Source organism: Helicoverpa armigera, chromosome 4, assembly GCF_030705265.1.
Source record: "Helicoverpa armigera isolate CAAS_96S chromosome 4, ASM3070526v1, whole genome shotgun sequence".
Taxonomy (NCBI): Eukaryota; Metazoa; Arthropoda; class Insecta; order Lepidoptera; family Noctuidae; genus Helicoverpa; species Helicoverpa armigera.
Window position 1 is genome coordinate 11,062,520 of NC_087123.1, and position 18,720 is coordinate 11,081,239.

An 18,720-nucleotide genomic window follows, 5' to 3' on the forward strand; every position below is an offset into this window, starting at 1 on the left:
GCCACTGACTGTGCCCGATCGGCCCCGCTTCGAATATATCGCAACAATCTATCAATCAATCATGAATAATTTTTTAACTCGATTTCTTGAGATTTACAGAGAAGCCTGATGTGCTAGCACATTTTGTGTATCTTGAAATCACCACTGACCATCTTTGTATAAATGAATCTGGGACTGGGACTTAATAAGGCTCATAATACAAGATACAAGATACTTTATTTAAAAACATGGGTGTACCTATTGTTTTAATTAACCTATTGTTTTTATATCACCACCAATATTCTCTCCGCAGACAAAAGTCATCGACTGCACATTCGACTACCTGGAAGGGCCGTCAGGCATGGAGCCAGCACTGGGCCGTATAGCCGGGGAAGCTCATGCTGCCGCCGCCAGCGGTTACCAGCTCATCGTGCTGTCTGACCGACAAGCTGGACGGTTTAGAGTTCCTGTTAGCACTCTACTAGCTTTAGGTAAGATATAAGTCATTGACTGCACATTCGACTACCTAGAAGGACCTGCAGGCATGAAGCCGGCACTGGGCCGTATAGCTGGTGAAGCTCATGCGGCGGCTGCTAGCGGGTACCAGCTCATCGTGCTGTCTGACCGACAGGCTGGACGGTGTCGGGTGCCTGTTAGCACTCTACTAGCTTTAGGTAAGATATAAGTGATCCACTGCACATTCGACTACCTAGAAGGACCTTCAGGCATGGAGCCGGCACTGGGCCGTATAGCGGGGGAAGCTCATGCGGCGGCTGCCAGCGGGTACCAGCTCATCGTACTGTCTGACCGACAGGCTGGACGGTGCAGGGTGCCTGTTAGCACTCTACTAGCTTTAGGTAAGAAATACAGTCATTGACTGCACATTCGAGTACCTGGAAGGACCATCAGGCATGGAGCCAGCACTGGGCCGTATAGCGGGGGATTAACTTATGTTATATAAATGTTTACCGTAAATACTAAAAGAACTCTCGCGTTAGGAAATTGTGCGACATCCACTCGTATCCGAAATATACCCTAACACACTATTATTAATATTTGCAGGTGCTGTCCACCATCATTTGATTGAGACTCGTCAACGCATGAAGGTTGGGATTATCCTCGAAACTGCTGAGGCTAGGGAAGTGCATCACATGTGCGTTCTGTTAGGTAAGAAACTACGTACTGTGTATTTTCATATGTGCCTGCACCATTTGCTTTAATATATTGTTCCACCATCATATCACATGATAAAGCTACTGAAGGACGGGTTCTACACATAAAACAAAGAAGTGGTGAAAGGCGTTGTCCACATTGACGTGAAAAAGTACTGATTTAATTAGCCTAATTTCAACAGACGTATTTATCAGCTACCCTTCTCGGAACTGACATGTCTATCGAATATCGATTCTACAGTTGATCATCTTATAAGAAACCATATAATTTTTTTTTCTATAGGATACGGCGCCGACGCAATCTGTCCCTACCTGGCCTTCGAGCTGGCCTTCTCCCTTCGCAACGACCACATTTTGGACCCCAACCTCACCGACGAGGACATCTACAAGGCCTACCAAGGGGCCATAGAGACAGGCCTGGCTAAGGTCATGGCGAAAATGGGGATCAGTACCCTACAGTCATATAAGAGTGCACAGATATTTGAAGCAGTGGGCTTGTGTGAAGAAGTCATTGATAAGTGCTTTAGAGGCACACATTCTAGGATTGGTGAGTGAAGATTTTAGGTTCAACTATATCTAAGAAGCTAAGAGTGATGAGATTTAGTTGTACACTCCCGGGCTTCCCGCGGTTTCTGGGCTCTGTATCCTACCAAAATGTGACCTTTCACCACCTTTTCCCTGGGCTCACCCAGGGAAAAGGTCACATTTCACATTGTGTTCCAGGAAAGAAAGAGTTTGTCTTATCAGTTTAGTATTTTTGGTGTATTTAGGGACAAATAAAAAAAAACAATAACATTAAATAATATATTTGATTTATTTCAGGTGGCGTGAACTTTGAGATCCTATCGAAGGAAATCTTTGACAGGCACGCATTGACTTATGGTGAAGTCAAAGACGCTCTTGTTTTGAGGTCAGTACATATTGTTACATTAATCGATAGTATAGTATATAGCATTTTCACACTTGCGGATTCTCCGCTCGGTTATTCAGAGAGAGAGAAATAACGCTGGGATTGTATGAACATTATAAACCGTGAAAACTGATTTTTGCCAGTCTGAATGACAGTCGTGCATAGACGCTTGGTTTTGTTACGCGTGGAAAATCCGCCAGTATAAAGGTTTAAGTGAAAAGTTTAAATTGTTTTTATTACTTTTTATCTTATTTTTTTACGTTATATCTTAATATTTATAGGAACCCCGGTAACTACCATTGGCGAGCGGGTGGAGAGAAGCACATCAACGATCCGATGTCTATCGCTAATCTGCAGGAAGCTGCCAGTAACAAGAGCTCGTCAGCTTATGATAAATACAGGTGATTTTCAATCTTAAACCCTTAAGCTTAGAGTTCACTTGCGTTAAACCTGAGGAAAAATAAGCTGAGCAAAAATATATGTGATCTTCCCATATAAATCCTACTACATACTTCGATTAATGTGAAACTTTGTATGTATGGATGTTTGTTCCTATTTCACGTCAAAATTACTGGAATGACTTTGATGAAACTTGGCTGTAATATAGCTTATCTATCGGAATATCATATTACCTTACTTTCAACCACGAGAAACAATATGTATTAAATAATCTTCTTTATCAACAGGGAGAGCGCATTAGAATCTATCCGTGCGTGTACTCTGCGCGGACAGCTCGAGCTCGTGAAGTTGGATGAACCTATCCCATTGAGCGAAGTGGAACCCGCTGTTGAGATCGTCAAGCGATTCGCTACAGGTATGAACATAAAATATAAAATAACAAAATTATCTAATAATGTATGAAAACCATACATGTCATGTGCCTAGCCTTTTCCTAAATCGGAATCCGCTTTCATTCTAAATGGATGCATTTCAGCACTTTAGCGACTATCTCTCTGACCTTTTCAATTCAGTTGAGCTTTTTTTTTTGTGTAAAGTGCGTTTTTTGCTTGTCCCCCGGATTTGACCTAATTTCATTCTTAAACCCATTAACTATTTGAGTTTTTAAAGATACTGGACCAAAGAAAAAAACTTTTTTACAAAAATATTAAACCGACTTCCAAAAACACTATAAAGCAAAAAAAAACTAATTTTTGGTGCATCGGCCTAGAAGTCGGTGTCTAACGGATGGTACTAAGTTAATTTTGCCACCGCCTTCTAGGCCGATGCACCAAAAATTATTTTTTTTTTTGCTTTTTAGTGTTTTTGGAAGTCGGTTTAATTTTTTTGTAAAAAAGTTTTTTATTTACAGCTTTTCAGTGATCCGCATAGTTGTCACTATCCAAATAAGTGGAAAGTTCTCATCAATACAAAGAATATAAGCCCAAATACGAGGTATTTTCCATATTCAGTTGTCGAGTTCCCTCGACCTTCTCTGGTCTCCATCATCAGGTCAGCTCCAAACCTTCACTGCTGCAAAGGTCTCGTCAATACAAATAATATAAGCCCAAACACGAGGTAGTTTACATATTTAGTTGTCGAGTTCCCTCGACCCTCTCTGGTCTCCATCATAAGGTCAGCCCCAAACCTTCACTCTTCAATAGTGCTTTCAAGCATACACCTGAGTGTCAAGTTTTTACCCTATGTATGACTACAACTTTCGAAGGTTGCCCTCAATTTCTCAGGGTTTCCATCATCAGATCCTGACCTGATGACCATGGGACCAACTGGCAGCTATTCCACGTCGAACAAAAAAAGAATCACGTAAATCGGTCTATAAACCTCGGAGTAATCGATGTACTCGTACATATGTACATAGAAAAAAAAAAACATACCGGCCGAATTGAGAACCTCCTCCTTTTTGGGAAGTCGGTTAAAAATACATTTAATTTTAATTTATTATATTGGTTTCTGTTCTAATTATTCATTATTTTGTTTTAACAGCATTTAAATAAACAGGAGTAGGCTTTTTTGCTTGTCCCCAGCTGAATTTGTATGATTGGATCAAGAATATTTAGCGATTTTTTTACGGACGATATACTTTTTTTAAGGGGTTTAGTTTCTAAAGGCATGTATTTAACGCGGCGACTAAGTAAAACGAATATAGGTTTTAAAAAATAATAGAGTGGGTACCATTTATAAGGGGTTGGCAGCTAATAAGGAGTATCATAATAAGTCAAAGGTAGCATATTAATATATCAGTTATGAGGTCCGTTTTAATTTAAACTAGCATCAAGTTTTTCTTTTGGCAACTGAATTAATATCTAAGCGAAAACTTAATGATGACAATAAAATAGAATATGGGCATTCATAAACAATACAAACCAGGTTCTATTTAAAATTGTTTGGATGAAGAATAAATATAAACTAGCTCATATTATAAATATATTGTGCGACTTTTTAATAGCTTTAAATAAAGTCTAAAATGGCATGAAGAAAAAATATTTTGCGGCTGTTATTTTCAAAATTATAGGCATGGAAGTAAGCATGCAACATGCAGCAAGCATGACTTCTGTCACGGCTCCGGCGCTGCGGGGCTCCGGCGGTCCCATGCGAGCTTATCGTCGCAGATGGTTTTCACGCTCACCACCGCAGCTTCGGCTTGCTGGCCGGCGGACAGCCTCGGCCGCGGCGGCGAGCGTTAAAACTACCTGCGCCTCAGCTCGCAGGCCGCCTCGCCCCTCCGCGCCTACTCGGTTTTGAATTGCACTCTAGGGGTAGGGCAGACAAGACTACGTGGAGTCGGTTTTGCAGCGATTCGTTTTCGTCACTAACTTCAATTTTTAATACAATGTTTTTTTAATTGAAGGTTATAAATGGCAATATGCTAAATAAAATGAATCCAAATTAAATTCTACCATCTTCATAGTGCGCCAAGTGAGATAATACCACCGCACCTTCCGCCGTTTTCATGAAATTATGATACACAATATTAATAATTAACTCTTATTCCTTTTTATTGTACTCCTTTTAATATTTAGAGCTATCCACAAAGCGAAGCCTGAAACTGGGTTTTTAGTCGGCACGAAATAGTTGGTAACATATTATCTTTGCCACCCAACTAACATTATTAGTCGCCAAGTCATTATAAATAGCTCCTCACCTAATATTTCAATTGACTGGTATAGTTTATTTGCTACCCAAACGCAGCTGCTAGTTTTTAGTTTTTATAACACCCTTAATTTTGAACCTTACATATTATAATAGTCGCGAAAATATTTAATCGCTGGCAAGTTATTTTATTTGTTGCCAACATTTGTCGACTTTTCAGTTATTAGTCACCCGGAAAATAATAAGCCGTTTCTAAATGTCATAATTTAATAATATTCATCAATTCATTTGTAATATTCTGGCTTATTTACATAAAAAAACGTATAAAATTACGATGATGAAATTTTGATCCACCCTGAACATTCAGTATTGTGACCGCATTTTATAGTACTTTAAGCCACAATTTTTGGGTCCTAATACTTTGAAACAGGCACTATTTAGACATACTACTGCGTTTTACTTTACTATTAAAGTCAAAAGGACTTTGAGGAACGTAGACGTTTTGTTGCTGGCTCCGTACAGAAACGGAATTTATGTTCAGATATGTGTTTGAATTTTACTACAGGGTAACCAAATATTAGGATTGCTGTTTATTTCTAGAAACCGCCATTTCTTTAAGTTACTGTTTAAAATGACATCAAATGGAAAAGAACCACAAATAATTATTTATATTTTTTTTTTAATCGGCAAGTATGAAAATGTGACTTCCGTTTTGTGACCAAATCTATGGTCACATACGGGCTGAGCTCAAAGTAACAACATGACTGATCCTATAAAGTTAAGTTTACATGGAAACAGTGATATTGTTTCAGAAATTCAGAATAATAGTTTTCTGTGGGGATCAATTTTATTTTATTCATGTTTACAATCTTTATGTAAACGAGGTACAATATTTTTTTGTTATTATTTGTTCCATTATTGAAAAGATAAGGTATTATATAGTATTTCTTGATTATTATGTATAATGTTGATCTGGAATATAACATAATTATAATAATAGCGCCCATGTAGATGAAGCTTTATACTTTTCAGACGTTCAGTTGCGTGACTGTCCCTGTTTTCTATTTTAAACAAAAAAATATTTAAAATTCTTAATAAAATACTGTTTTGTTCTGTTTTCGCTCGATGGACAGGAATTTAATTTTGATTCATAACTAGGGATCACTGCAAAAATATATTTTTATTATAGCTTAATATTTTAAAAATTAATATCCGATGTGCATCAAAAGTCACATAATTGAAATTGAAGTTTGATTTTTGTTATAAAACGTTCAAAGAATTGTCGTGTTTTGTGTTTTTTCCTTTCGACAAGATTGTTTTCTTTAATTAGTAATAAAAATATTAATAATATTTTGTGTAGTTTTTTGTTAATATCATACTCAATAGAGTCACGTTCTGGAAGTGATCACATAGCTTTTTCCATTATGTATTCGGATATTTATTATTCTAGCTATATTTTTGGCGTTCCAACTTAATTTTCGTTAATTTCAATCTATACACTATTTAAAAATAAAAAAAAGTTGCCATAAATTAGTTTTTTTTTAAAAACGAAGTTACATACATGTTGACACAAAAAAAAAAGGTCAGTTTTCCCTTGGCGTGTTGGCTTGTAGGAGAAACTCGTATTTATAATAAGGATCATAACCAGTGTAGATTATTTTACTGACATTTCATAAGTGTCTGGTTGCTTAATAAGGTACAACATGTTATTAATTGCTGAGCATTTATTTCCAGGCGCCATGTCATTCGGTTCGATCTCGTTAGAAGCGCACACATCGCTGGCTATCGCCATGAACCGCATCGGTGGGAAGTCCAACACCGGAGAGGGTGGTGAAAATGCTGATAGATATCTCAACCAGGTACTTAGTAACATATTTGTTGCAGTTAATTTCACAAGTTTAAACAGCTATGGGCAATATGTTTTATTTTTTGTCTTAGGTTCACTGCAGTTTTACCCACGTTCTGGGAAATGATATTACATTCTTAATGTTTCCTTAAAATCCATCCAAAAAAGTAAATGTGGAAGCATTATTTTTGAGTTAATTCTCAACTGCCGACAGGGTACTCAATAATATGATAGACCCAAATAAACAAGTAACTATAATATTCCCCCAGGACCCCGAGTTCAACAAGCGGTCGGCCATCAAGCAGGTGGCGTCGGGCCGGTTCGGCGTGACGGCGTCGTACCTGGCGCATGCGGACGACCTGCAGATCAAGATGGCGCAGGGCGCCAAGCCCGGCGAGGGCGGCGAGCTGCCCGGTAACACACTGTTATATTGCTATACACGAATGAATTTTAAGCAGTGCAAAACAAAAATCTGGTGGTCCAGAATCATTAACAGAACATAATATCTGCATTCTTATTCTTTGCGCACTTAACAATATATATAAAAAGAATAAAGACAGTTTATGTACAATGGCGAGCTTAACCCAGAATTGGGTTACCTTAAAGCCATCATCAGTATTTTTTTTCCGCCCTAAAACCAGCAAAATATGGATACTATATAACGATTCATACGCACTTGGAGCATCGCTCGCGTCAGTAAACCGATTGCCCGTTGTCGCCGTGCCTCCTATGACGACTGTGACCGTACTATCGGATACAAAATAAACATCTTTCGCTATCAATAACTATTCTTTTTTGAACTAAACTACGAGAAGTAATGCCCAAATTCTCATAGAAACGAATTCAGCTAAATGCAAATGTCGCAAAATGTCGCATATTACATTACTGCATTGGGAAAAAAATAGGCATTGCGAAGCAACGCATTCTTCTACAATTTACCTTAACTAAATCGTAACATACTCCTAGCTAACACATTATTACCTTCCAGGCTACAAAGTAACAGAAGACATAGCAAAGACCCGTTGCTCAGTCCCCGGCGTGGGTCTGATCTCTCCCCCCCCTCACCACGACATCTACTCCATCGAGGACTTGGCTGAACTCATCTATGACCTGAAGGCTGCTAATCCAAGAGCCAGGATATCTGTGAAGCTGGTGTCTGAAGTGGGGGTTGGTGTTGTCGCTTCGGGTGTGGCTAAGGTATGTGTTTCAATTTCAGTATAATGTACTTCCCGCACCTGGATAATAAGCCAATTTATGTAATCCTTACTTGTCTGTGTTTGTTTTGTTTTTGTTGAAACGGCTGAACTGATTAGATTGCATTCTGCTTGGAGGAGGATAGTACCCTGAAAACGGAGATAAGATCAATTTTATTTTTTCCATGTGGGATGTAGATCCCGTTCTATATGGCAAACGTAGTCGCTGGTATATAATTAATGAAATTAATACAATTCCAGTTTTTATTATAAGTTCCAATGTTATCTCACCTCAGCATCAAAGGTTTTTATTTCAAGTTAACAGTTCTATCAACTTTTGTGAATATGTGACTATCCTGTTAGACATGTATTTGTAAGATATACTAACTGTATAATTTTTCCCAGGGCAAAGCGGAACACATAGTGATCTCCGGTCACGACGGTGGTACAGGCGCTAGTTCGTGGACGGGCATCAAGAGTGCTGGCTTACCCTGGGAACTGGGAGTCGCTGAGACACATCAAGTGCTGGTGCTTAATGATCTGCGATCCAGGTAACAGATGCTACAGATGAAGGATTTTAACAGATCTAGCTGCCCTATGAGTGTAGCTCCCGACAACTTTCGACTCACTTTCTGCTCGTCTTATTAATATTTTAACAATTAGATTTCGTGCCTTTACTTACAAAAACCGAATAGTGCAAAAAGTGTATATAGGTATTTTTTTCTAATACGAGCAGCGTAAAGACGACAGAAATTTTATTTTTAAAAATCTGATAGGAGTACCGGTCTTTCCAAAAATATTGTTTTTAACTTTAGGAATAAACAAAGGACAATGGGCAGACTGGCCCAAGTATTGTAGCATACAAATCTGGCCATTGTCCTATTAAAAATTAAATCATATATTCAATAAAATTCTATTTCATTCAGAGTGGTAGTACAAGCGGACGGTCAGATCAGGACAGGTTTCGACGTGATGGTGGCCGCGCTCCTCGGTGCTGACGAGTTCGGATTCAGTACTGCACCACTTATTGCACTGGGTGAGTATCTACCTAAATCACAATCATGAATACTTAAGCCACATTTTATAATAAATCTAAATAAAACCTATTGAAAAGGATTTGAGATCTTATATAATTTTCCCGCAATGTATTTATATGGATACACATCAAATTAAATTATTCCCGCGTACACCGGCCCTATTCAAAATTTATGAATGAGGCCTATGTTCAGCATTGACTTCCTACAGCTTAAATGATGAAGAGTGAACATGCAAGAATCAGTCATCTATATACAAAATAATATATCCACAGTTTTGTGTCTATCACCATTTCCCAAATGAACCATCCATTTTTACGTTTACCCCAGAAACATAATATCCTTGTTTATCATCCCGCAGGCTGCACAATGATGAGGAAATGTCACTTGAACACATGTCCGGTCGGCATCGCGACACAGGACCCCGTGCTGCGCAAGAAGTTCGCCGGCAAGCCTGAACATGTCATCAACTATCTGTTTATGTTGGCTGAAGAGGTAGGTTAACTTTATATTCGTCTATAACTTAATACTATTTCCATCTCCATTTGTAACCTAACAGTGTTCGTAGTAGTTTCTGAGTAACATTATTCGTACAAAAGCTGAAAATGAAATACAATTCTTTATAAATAACTAGTACATTACTCAGGATTTTTTTATTCTTCTAACTTACAAAGATTTCAAAAATTATACCAAAAAATTGAGGTAAAAAAATCTTTAACTTTTATTTAAATGCGCTAAAAACAAAAAAAATAACTTTTACTTAACTTTACTGTAAAATAACGACATTTCACATATTTGACACAATTTATACGTTTTAAAAGCTTGTTGCGAGATTTAAGTACTCGTATTTACTTTCTTAGTAAAATGTATGTTATGTAAAATGAAAAGCTTTTCAAAGAGCAATTTCCTATCTGACTTGCTCAAGTATAACATTCCAGTATTTAGGTTGCAATCCCACTGGACTTTTAAGCTTGTGGTTCAAGTGGCTTTAGGATGAAATTTTCTTTAATACTTTTATCCATGTTCCGCAGGTCCGCCAACACATGGCGGAGGTCGGAGTCCGTCGTTTCCAAGACTTGATCGGTCGCACCGACCTGCTGAAGGTGCGCGAGAACAACGACAACCCCAAAGCCAGGATGCTGAACCTCAGCCTCATACTGAAGAACGCGTTACACATGCGACCGGGGGTCAATATTATTGGAGGCTCCAAGTCACAGGTAAATGTTGTTATTTTTAAAGTGCTTTAATGAAAAAAATCGAACGAACAATTCAAAAATACCAAGACTATACTCAGGGTGTTCACATTATCCGATCCAATATCGATATCGGGTGCCGATCCAATATCGGTTCGAGGAAGTAAAACGTATGAAATACGTATTTGTATTTCATATTGCGTGTTAGCGTCAGCAAGGATATCTGTGAGAATTCGGATCAATTTTTTTAAGTGTTCCTAAATTTTTTGTTCTCAGATTATTAACTAAATCTACATCTTAACGAACTTCATAATTCTAATCTTCTTACTTACAGGACTTCCAACTAGAGAAGCGTCTGGACAACCAGCTGATATCTCAGTGCTCGGCGCTGTGGGACGGCTCGGCGCAGCACGTGGACATCAGCATGAGGATCACCAACGAGGACCGCGCCTTCACCTCCACGCTGTCTTATCATATCGCCATGTAAGCATACAGCAATATCCATTATCGTCCTCTGAACTTATTACAATTTTATTTGTAGTCGGCGCAGCATGTTTTCTTCTTTCATTCTGTTCTATCTGCCGTCGTCTTACAAGTAGTATTTTTTCTTTTTAGCCATGTCGCCCTTCACACAATCCATCTGTCGTTCGTTTCGTCGCTAAGCACTTCGCAATCGTAATACTATAGTTCACTAATTGTGAAAATTCTAAAAATATAGTTCGAAAGGTGTTTAATTCCTAAATATACACAATTTTTATCATAGAATCTATAATTCAACCAGTTTTCATCTAAATTAGACCATCCGTTAAAACCCTACTGTTAAACCACACACATAGCAGTTAAACTTATAACTTCCCTCTTTTGCATCTGATGTAACTATTTTCCATCCATTATAATAAAATTCTTACAAAGATAACTCTAATATGTAAAACTTATGCTTTACAGGAAATACGGCGACGACGGTCTCCCAGACGGCAAGACTGTGAACATTTCACTGACCGGGTCGGCCGGACAGAGCTTCTGCGCCTTCCTGTCTAAGGGCATCACTGTCACGCTCGAGGGAGATGCTAATGATTATGTTGGTAAGTATTTACTAACTAATTGCACGTATTTTTTACGTAAAAAGTATATCGCAGAGTTATGGCGTTTTGACGAAAGATAGTTTAGGAATGAACTTGGAAGTACTGCACAGAGAGATCCTCATTTGAACACAATAAATATTGGTATACACAGTAAAATGGTTAGGTATCAATTTATATTCCTTTGCAATAGACACTTAACCATGAACAATCCTGAATTGGTATTTAAAAACTTGGTTTAAAACGACTATGGCAGTAAAGAAGAATTATTTACCAATTGAATCATTAGGTACTTTCAGTACTTTATGAAGATTGTTTCATCATCATCATCATCATCAGCCTATCGCAGTCCCCTGCTGGACATAGGCCTCTCCAAGTGCACGCCACTGAGATTGATTTTCGAAGATTGTTTGCACTTAGTTAAATGACTACTACTCAAATAGAGTATAAAAATACTGAAAAAATTATCCAAACTACCTTTTCTCTATAAATAATCAGCCAAACTTCATTATTTATTTGCCAGGTAAGGGCTTGTCAGGCGGCAAAGTGATCATCTACCCGCCAAAGGCGTCGCCGTTCGAGTCACATCTCAACGTTATTGTGGGCAATGTGTGTCTGTATGGAGCTACTTCTGGACGCGCTTATTTCAGGTACTTATGCATTTTATTTACGAATTCATTTTCATGAAATTACACAAAAAAGAAGTAGAAATAGTGAAAGAGAATGGATGGTTGAGAGTACAGGGATTGAACTCTTACAAAGTATTTCCACCAATATAACATCTACAGTTATCGGCACGGACCCCTGACCTTCACCTGCGCAGAAGCGATTTACTGCCTTATTGCCTTATACGTAAGGGTGTGCAAAGCGATCCCCACTCTTCCGCCGAGAGCTCAATATCCGTGCCGGTAACTGTACGAGTTTGTATTACTTACCAAACAGAAAAGTATATAAGTTGTCTAGTGCCCATGGGACATGAGTGTGTTAATGAATGAGTTGTCAACACTGTCTTTCCGAATATATCCTTTAATTACATGTCCGAACTTTTCGAACATTTCCGAACTTTAATTGCATGTAATTGTGGTCACATATATTATGTAAGAAACTTACGTGACATTGCAAATTATACTTCTCACCAAATACAAGTACCACGTACCTTGTTTTTTTTCGTCTTTCCAACAGGCACTAATAAATTGTTGTTCCACAGAGGCATAGCATCGGAGCGGTTCTGCGTCCGCAACAGCGGCTGCGTGGCCGTAGTGGAGGGCGTGGGCGACCACGGCTGCGAGTACATGACGGCCGGTACTGCGCTTATCCTGGGACTTACGGGACGGAACTTCGCTGCAGGGATGAGCGGTGAGTTGGCATATTTTATATTCTGCTGCTTATGTAAAACTTGCACAATAAGATGTCTAGATAGACTCCACTTCACATGATTCCTTCAAGCCAGTAAAAATAATTTCCACAACTAAAAAGAAAATATGCTTATAACAGCACATACACGACATACACACACACCATAAACAACATAATATTTACATATATAAGTAGATATGAGTAGATATTTGTGCCGTAACGTGGGTTGCAGGTTAATTACCTAACAAACCCTGGTGCGAATTTTCTTAAATCCGTCTGACGGCCTCTGTCTTCAAAGTCATATTCAATAACTATACAAAAACTAGTGGCATCATATTCAATAACTAAATAAAAACTAGTGGCATCTTGTATATCAAACATAGAGAAAATGTATTTATTACATTTCCCATTTCAGTAGTAAAATGTTTCATACCTACACCTTTCAGGCGGCATCGCATACGTGTACGACATCGACGGCTCGTTCTCCGGCAAGTGCAACCACGAGATGGTGGAACTGCTGCCTCTAGAGCTGCAGGATGACCTGGACTATGTGCAGCAGTTGCTGCAAGAGTTCCACGAGTATACTGGGTGAGTTTACACTTAATACTCTTGTCTTAGTTAATTTTGAACCCTAGCAAATTCATTTTCGGAGCTTTTATTTGATCCTAAAGAACTTCTACAATTCTACAAACGGATAGCCTATCATTTCCATAAATGTTATGGAATAAGTAGTAAATCTAAAAGTAGATTTAATTACAAAATTATTTGTTCGTCTTATAATTTTTCTTCTTCATCAATACCTTGGTTGAAATAAAAATGAAGTAAAAAAAACACAATGTACTATTGATCCCGGTTTTAAAAGTAATGTTTAGGAATCTAATGCTGCAACGCTTAATCGACTTTGAACAATTTAACTAACGACGCACTATTACAACTAATATATATTTTTCTTTCCAGCTCACTAATCGCAGAAGAATTCCTAAAAACTTGGCCGGAGCCTGCCAAGAAGTTCATAAAGGTATTCCCCTACGAATACCAACGCGCTCTCAAGTCCATGGCGGTGAAGCAACCTACACAGCGCAAGGTGGAAACTAACGGGAAGGCGGAGAATGGCGTGCTGGATATTGAAGAAACTGTCAAAGATGTTGAACTCGAGACTAAGAATTTGGAGAAAATTTTGGATAAGACTAGGTAAGTGAATTTAAGAGTACTAAAATTGGGTGCAAAAGTTGAGCGATAAAGTTATTTTTAACTAAATGATGCAACTTTATATGAATTAGTACCTATATAATAATGTCTTACATACATGTCACTTCTTGAATTTTATAACACTTTTTCATTCATTTAAATATAATGACTACATATGACTATCCACTGATTTAAAAACTGCTGCCAAAAAATGAATTTACTGTAACAAATAAATTAAAATTGCAAGATAATTATTAAACATTCATAGTTAGAAAAGTGATGCCTAGATCGGAAGTATGATGTAATGTTGGTTCCCAACTATGTTTCCTTATCAATTTATCACTAAAACAAACCATACACCATTTCAGAGGCTTCATAAAGTACCCCCGCGAGACGACGATGTACCGTCCTGCAGAGAAGCGTCTCCGCGACTGGGAGGAGATCTACAACAGCGGACACGTGCGACGCGGCGTACGAGTACAGGTACGATTCATAAATATAATTAATAAAAATAGGATTTCATTCCACCTCACATCTCAGAATTTTTAGACCAGTCACATTATAAAGATCTCTTTGAAGCTTAGTTAGTTTCCTTAAAAATATATTTTTGAGGATAAGTAGCTGTAAGTGCATCTGCAATGTGTGAGATCTAAAACTACATACATTGACGATCTTCCGCAGTGTGGCATTAATGCGGTATTAAAACCAAATGGATTATCAGCCGCTGAATATTATCCAACGTAACACAGTTTATTGTATTTCATAGACGTAATGCATAGACTCTGCAATTCGGCGGCAGTTTAATTCGAACTTTAATTTATTTTAGTAAATACCTACATATATTTGAGGAAAAAAATTCAAACCATTAAATCATTAAGTCTGTGGATTTTTCAATAAAATTCAGGCCTTTTCTCTGAACCTTTAACCTTTTCACCACCACTAAACTATCATTCCCTCCAGGCGGCTCGCTGCATGGAGTGCGGCGTGCCGTTCTGTCAGAGCGGGCACGGCTGTCCGCTCGGCAACATCGTGCCCAAGTGGAACGATCTGGTGTACCGCGGGGACTGGAAGGAGGCGCTGCAGCAACTGTTGCAGACTAATAATTTCCCAGGTAACTAAAATCTTCAAGAATAATAGTTACAAACTGTCTCCCGTGGTTTCATCAGAAAACTACTTCCCACATATGGATCAAAAGTAACTTATATTTTATTCTTTTTATGAGTGAAAAAGGAACTAATACTCATACATACAACTTTTTAGTTTTTAATGTTAGTGGATTACTTTCTTATATACGAATTACTAATAGTTTTCTAATAAATCCACACTTCAAAAACCAAAAAAAAGTGTGATATATTCTTCTTCTCGCACAAGTTCTTAACCCATACTATGTTATCTCCACCATCCCAAGAAGTTGAACATAAATGGTGCTCTTTCTTATCTTTTTTATATAAACCACTAACATCCCCTGGAGACACATTTACTATCTATATTTTCCATTGCAAGCAACAAAACTTTTAAAACCACAAAACTTCATCCACAGAATTCACGGGTCGTGTATGTCCAGCGCCGTGCGAAGGTGCCTGTGTATTAGGCATCTCAGAACCACCCGTCACTATCAAGAACATTGAGTGTGCTATCATTGACCACGCCTTTGAAAGCGGATGGATAACGCCTGATGTAAGTAATACATATATGGATGTATTTTTAGGAATAAATACGTTATAACCTCCCCACTCAGAGACATTTAATGGTTACTTAAGCCATTCCTTAGTGAAGGATTTGTATGACATTCCGTCACTAAGGAGTGACTTAGTGTCTCTGAGTGGGGAGATAAATGTTATATGCGACAGTTAATATAAATGACAGTCATAAAACATAGACATCGTTTGAGATTTAATCAACCTTAAAACTAGAGTTACAAGATTTAATCAAATCCACAGAATCATCGGTAAAAGTAAATAAAAGCTTGTAAAAATGGGACATCCTCAAATATGTCATAGTAAAGTTATTGAATCTTACTTTAATTATTTCTTTTCAGATTCCTACATACAGAAATGGAAAAACGGTGGCAGTTGTCGGATCCGGCCCCGCTGGTCTAGCCTGCGCTCATCAATTGAATAAGGTAGATTTTTGTCATGTTGAAGTCAACTTTTACCATATTCATTAATTTTTTGGTTTCTTTGTGCCCTAAGGTTCGAAAACTACTGAACAGATTCGCTTTGTTATGTTTTAGAAACATAACAAAGATCCTAGTTAATTAAATATCACCTATGTACATAAAACGTGGTTTACATAATACAATAATTAACTTACATATTTTTTTCCCTCAGGCTGGCTACACAGTAACAGTATTCGAGCGCAACGACCGTCCCGGCGGCCTGCTGCAGTACGGCATCCCCACCATGAAGCTCAGCAAGGAAGTGGTCGCCCGCCGCATCAAGCTCATGACTGTCGAGGGCATCGCCTTCAAGTGCAACGTCGATGTCGGACGCGATATCTCCGCCAGTGATCTGGCTAATGAGTGAGTATAGCTTTTGCAAGAAATATAGATATACGTATTGAAAAGGAAAAATATCCTTTAGAATTGGCTGTAATAACACGTTAACGTGCATGCTATTTGCGTTTGTCAAACTCTGACGTAACAAAATGATGTGGTGAGCAACTTTAAATTGTACGTTTTTCACCTCTTTATCTCACGTCACATTCACGTCTAAACACTGAGTAATGTACAAGTTTACAGTTATAGAAATGTACCACTATTCATTTTTTATTTCTGTTATAACTTTTATCTGAGATTATTGATAAGATACTGTAAAAGTCGACAGCAGCCAAATGGCTTTATTAATAGTCAAAATGTAGCTCCAAACATAGTGGAAATCTCATTTTGGTGCCAAGACCTGGCCTGACCTGGTGTCATTTCACCAAAAATGAGAATTTTATTCTGCTAGCAAGATTGTAACCTATTATTTACACCTTCTAACAAATATCTCTCTAATTCACCAGATACAACGCCCTAGTCCTGTGCATGGGCGCCACCTGGCCTCGGGACTTGCCCCTGAAGGGTCGGCAGCTGAACGGCATCCACTACGCCATGGAGTTCCTGGAGACCTGGCAGAAGAAGCAGATGGGATCCACCCAGCATCATCAGCAGAACAACCCTGAGCTTAACGCTAAGGATAAGGATGTGCTGGTTATTGGGGGTGGTGATACCGGGTATGTAGGAAAATCGTCATCAGCCTTTTATTGTCTCACTACAGTATATGCTTAGAATGTAAATATAACTTAGAAAAAATACATTGGTACCGTGAACCCCAAAAACCAATAACTGCTGCACAACGTAAAGTCCAATGTTCTCGTTATGACCAGAATTAATTTTGCTACGCTTCCTTCGCCAACTGAATTTTATCTACTTATAAACTTTTAGAATGCGAAATGAATTCTGGGGTTTACATTGTGCAGCAATTTCTGTATTTATCGACTTTTAGAGTTGACTGTACTTGTCTGATCTTGCATTGTCATACTTGGAAGTGAAGACTTATCGCCTTGGTACTTTTGCAATATACAAAGTGCAGTATAAAAACAAAATTATCCGTTTCAGTTGTGACTGCATAGCGACATCGCTGCGTCAGGGCGCCAAGAGCATCACGACGTTCGAGATCCTCCCCGAACCCAAGAAGACACGCGGACAGGACAACCCCTGGCCGCAGTGGCCTAGAGTGTTCAGGGTGGACTATGGTCACGAGGAAGTGAAAGTCAAGTTCGGTAGTGACCCCAGGAAGTTCTCCACACTCACCAAAGAGTTCTTGGATGACGGTAAGCTTGCATGTTTGAATAGTCGTATTCACGTATTTGTTGCAATGTTTTTACACTGATATCCTTTACCCAGTAATTCACAGTTATTTAATGACATTTCGAAAACTCAATTCGTAACAAAAGCGGTTTAACCTGCATAGCAACTACTTGACGCATCCGGATAAAAATCCTATGCATACCCTGTTAAATGGGGTATTTCACACTTCAAAATTGTTGTTGGTCCAGTAGATCTTGAGATTACCACGTTCAAGCAAACAAATTATTAATAGAACATTATAATTTTAGTACAGATTCTACTCATATAAAATTTTGACCAACCATAGCCACATCTAACTATTTCTTTATCGTCCCCAGGCGAAGGCAACGTATGCGGCGTATCAGCAGTAGAAGTGGAATGGACTCGCGGAGCCGGCGGGAGATGGGAGATGAAGGAGCTGCCCGGCACCAACAAGGTGTACAAGGCCGACCTCGTGCTGCTGGCTATGGGCTTCCTGGGCCCCGAGAGATATGTCGCCAATCAGCTGGGTTGGTTGAATATAAGTTAAAATATCACGACAATGGGTGGGCCATATATATGCCGCTGCTCAATGTCTTTGTGTGACTCGGCGCTTCGAGCAGACTCCATTTTAACCAATTTCTATATATCTTTTTAAAACTATGCGTTTTTGTAGGTACTGCATATCTACATTCATATTAATGTATTATTGTTTTTGCAGATCTCCCCTTGGATGCGCGTAGCAACGTGGAGACCGAGAAATCTAACATTTACAAGACACCCGTCAGCAATGTCTTCGCTGCTGGAGGTACGTACTAATCTAGCACTTTATATCACCGGATAATAAAAGTAGAAAATCCTCTTACTAAATACAATATTGTTCAATTAGTAACATGTTTGTGTGTGTGATGATG

General features: G+C 38.5%; 1 protein-coding gene across 1 annotated transcript in view; it reads left to right on the forward strand.

The window, feature by feature from the left end:
- LOC110374537 (uncharacterized) overlaps window positions 1-18,720 on the forward strand; it is a 58,086-nt gene that overhangs the window by 36,340 nt on the left and 3,026 nt on the right. The window contains exons 15-42 of the mRNA XM_064034250.1: window positions 293-470; window positions 1,042-1,146; window positions 1,435-1,698; window positions 1,974-2,061; window positions 2,343-2,462; window positions 2,748-2,875; window positions 6,844-6,968; window positions 7,225-7,369; window positions 7,944-8,152; window positions 8,554-8,699; window positions 9,075-9,184; window positions 9,544-9,677; window positions 10,214-10,399; window positions 10,710-10,858; window positions 11,321-11,457; window positions 11,978-12,104; window positions 12,662-12,810; window positions 13,257-13,398; window positions 13,768-14,001; window positions 14,367-14,481; window positions 14,959-15,109; window positions 15,539-15,675; window positions 16,037-16,120; window positions 16,329-16,519; window positions 17,002-17,211; window positions 17,597-17,811; window positions 18,166-18,336; window positions 18,528-18,614. Coding sequence (XP_063890320.1) covers window positions 293-470; window positions 1,042-1,146; window positions 1,435-1,698; window positions 1,974-2,061; window positions 2,343-2,462; window positions 2,748-2,875; window positions 6,844-6,968; window positions 7,225-7,369; window positions 7,944-8,152; window positions 8,554-8,699; window positions 9,075-9,184; window positions 9,544-9,677; window positions 10,214-10,399; window positions 10,710-10,858; window positions 11,321-11,457; window positions 11,978-12,104; window positions 12,662-12,810; window positions 13,257-13,398; window positions 13,768-14,001; window positions 14,367-14,481; window positions 14,959-15,109; window positions 15,539-15,675; window positions 16,037-16,120; window positions 16,329-16,519; window positions 17,002-17,211; window positions 17,597-17,811; window positions 18,166-18,336; window positions 18,528-18,614 — 4,237 coding nt within the window. The remainder of the gene's footprint in view (window positions 1-292; window positions 471-1,041; window positions 1,147-1,434; window positions 1,699-1,973; window positions 2,062-2,342; window positions 2,463-2,747; window positions 2,876-6,843; window positions 6,969-7,224; window positions 7,370-7,943; window positions 8,153-8,553; window positions 8,700-9,074; window positions 9,185-9,543; window positions 9,678-10,213; window positions 10,400-10,709; window positions 10,859-11,320; window positions 11,458-11,977; window positions 12,105-12,661; window positions 12,811-13,256; window positions 13,399-13,767; window positions 14,002-14,366; window positions 14,482-14,958; window positions 15,110-15,538; window positions 15,676-16,036; window positions 16,121-16,328; window positions 16,520-17,001; window positions 17,212-17,596; window positions 17,812-18,165; window positions 18,337-18,527; window positions 18,615-18,720) is intronic.